This window comes from Manis pentadactyla, chromosome 9 (assembly GCF_030020395.1).
Source record: "Manis pentadactyla isolate mManPen7 chromosome 9, mManPen7.hap1, whole genome shotgun sequence".
NCBI lineage: Eukaryota > Metazoa > Chordata > Mammalia > Pholidota > Manidae > Manis > Manis pentadactyla.
The window spans coordinates 43,902,433-43,904,549 of record NC_080027.1 but is presented as its reverse complement, the minus strand read 5'-3'; the positions used below and the strand labels follow the sequence as shown (position 1 = coordinate 43,904,549).

General features: G+C 40.4%; 1 protein-coding gene across 1 annotated transcript; it reads left to right on the top strand.

The window, feature by feature from the left end:
• The first annotated feature begins 1,172 nt into the window (after positions 1 to 1,172).
• On the top strand, positions 1,173 to 2,117 carry LOC118912184 (olfactory receptor 52D1-like). The gene has a single exon (XM_036884976.2). The coding sequence runs from the start codon at positions 1,173 to 1,175 to the stop codon at positions 2,115 to 2,117; it is 945 nt and encodes a 314-aa protein (XP_036740871.2).

The following is a 2,117-nucleotide window of genomic DNA, read 5'->3' as shown; positions in this document are numbered from 1 at the left end:
TAGAGGCAACTCTGTGTAAGTTCTGTTAGTACATATTATATTTACAAGTATTTGCTTGAGAAATAAGGAAAGCAGGGTCCCCTAAAGAATTGCTGAAAGTACTTCACAAGTACCAGGTGCTGCCCTGATGGGAGGTAGAAAAACAGAAAACTAATGACCAAGGGTTACTCTACAGCTGAAGCATTTGTGGTGACTTCTAAGTCCTTTCCTTCTTTAACCCTCTCAACTGCTGTTTCATGCTCAAATAATTTATCCTAGGGCTTCTCTGCCATGGAGATTTTACTGTCCATTGGAACTATTTGGAAGAGGTATAAAGGAATAATGCATGGTTTCTGGATAAACACGTGAAGGAGTACAATTATATCCATCTGCACAGATTGAAATGATCTAAATCTGAAAAATATTAGGATGGGAAGATAATCAGTAGGCTTAATGTTAAGAAACACATTATCCTGAACAATATATATATATTGGTTCAAAAGAACCAATATAATATGTGCCTACTAATGGGGTATATGATTGAAGGACATAAACAATAGGAAAAAGCAGTATCAGACTATTTTATTTGTCAAATTAGTCACATACGCACACTGGCAAATGAGAAGGTAAGATACAGGTTGAGTTAATCCTACTTCAAAAGACCTCATTATCATGTCCAGAATAAAAGGGACAGAGACTATTTCTACTCCACAATTGAATGACAATGTGGGTTGTAAATCTTTGATGTAAAGATCATTTTAAATAACTGAAATTTTCCCAAGGTCTTAACTTCATTGTTTCCAGTTATTGAAAACTCACTGGTGTGAGGGAAATCCTGAATGACAGCTCAAAGTAGAAGCCCAATAACTGTTCAGTAAATATTTGTTGCATTAAATATGACTATGGATAGAATATTTTACTGGATGAAAGAGCAATGTGATTTATAGGTCCCCAAGATAATATGAAATGACATAAATATTATTTTTTGTACTTCTAAACTCAGCATTTTGGTATGTTACTACAAATTTTATTAAACTGGTTCTAGTGAATTTAAATACTCTAGATTATAAACTTAAATTATTTTTGACAACACATCATTAATGGAGCTCCTGAACAAAATCTCCATATTTTTTAGCAATTGGTTGTGATCAAGTTTATACACTGAAGTCCTGATAGAAAGCAAAGGAAAAAACATGCCTCCTCTCAACATATCTCGACCCTCTCCTGTCACCTTCTCGCTGTTGGGCATCCCAGGGCTAGAGCACCTGCACGTCTGGATCGGGATTCCCTTCTGCTCCATATACCTGGTGGCTGTGGTGGGGAACGTGACCATCCTGGTGGTGGTGAGGACAGAACGCAGCCTCCATGAGCCTATGTTCCTCTTCCTGTGCATGCTCTCAGTCACAGACCTGGTCCTCTCCACATCTACACTGCCCCGCATGCTCTGTCTCTTCTGGCTTGGAAACCGTGACATCGCTTTTGATGCCTGCTTGACCCAGATGTTCTTCATCCATAGCTTTACTGCTATGGAATCAGGCTTCTTTTTGGCCATGGCCATTGACCGTTATGTGGCCATTTGTCATCCACTGCGCCATACCACCATTCTCACCCATGTTCGCATCACTATAATAAGCATTATTGTGGTGATTCGAGGAGTAGCCTTCTTTTCTCCACACCCCATCCTTCTCAAACAGCTGCCCTACTGCAGGACTGGAATTATTGCCCACACCTACTGTGAATTCATGGCTGTGGTGAAGCTAGCGTGTGTGGACATAGAAGCCACTAAGAGTTACAGCCTCATTATGGCTTCTGTCATTGGCTCAGGTGATGCCATTCTCATTGCAGTGTCCTATGCCTTCATCCTCCGCTCTGTATTCCAGCTGCCATCCCGAGAAGCTAGCTTTAAGGCTCTGGGCACCTGTGGATCCCATGTCTGTGTTATTCTTGTCTTTTACTCTACAGCTGGCTTTTCCATTTTCACTCACCGTTTTGGGAAAAGTGTGCCTTCACATATCCATATTTTTATTGCAAATATGTACCTTTTGTTGCCCCCTTTTCTCAACCCCATTGTGTATGGGGTGAGGACCAAGAAAATACGGGATCATGTTCTTAGAACATTAATGGTCAAGGTTGCTTGA

Bases quoted from the DNA above. Each gene is read 5' to 3' on its own strand.
- LOC118912184 (XM_036884976.2), top strand. From the start codon at position 1,173: ATGCCTCCTCTCAACATATCTCGACCCTCTCCTGTCACCTTCTCGCTG.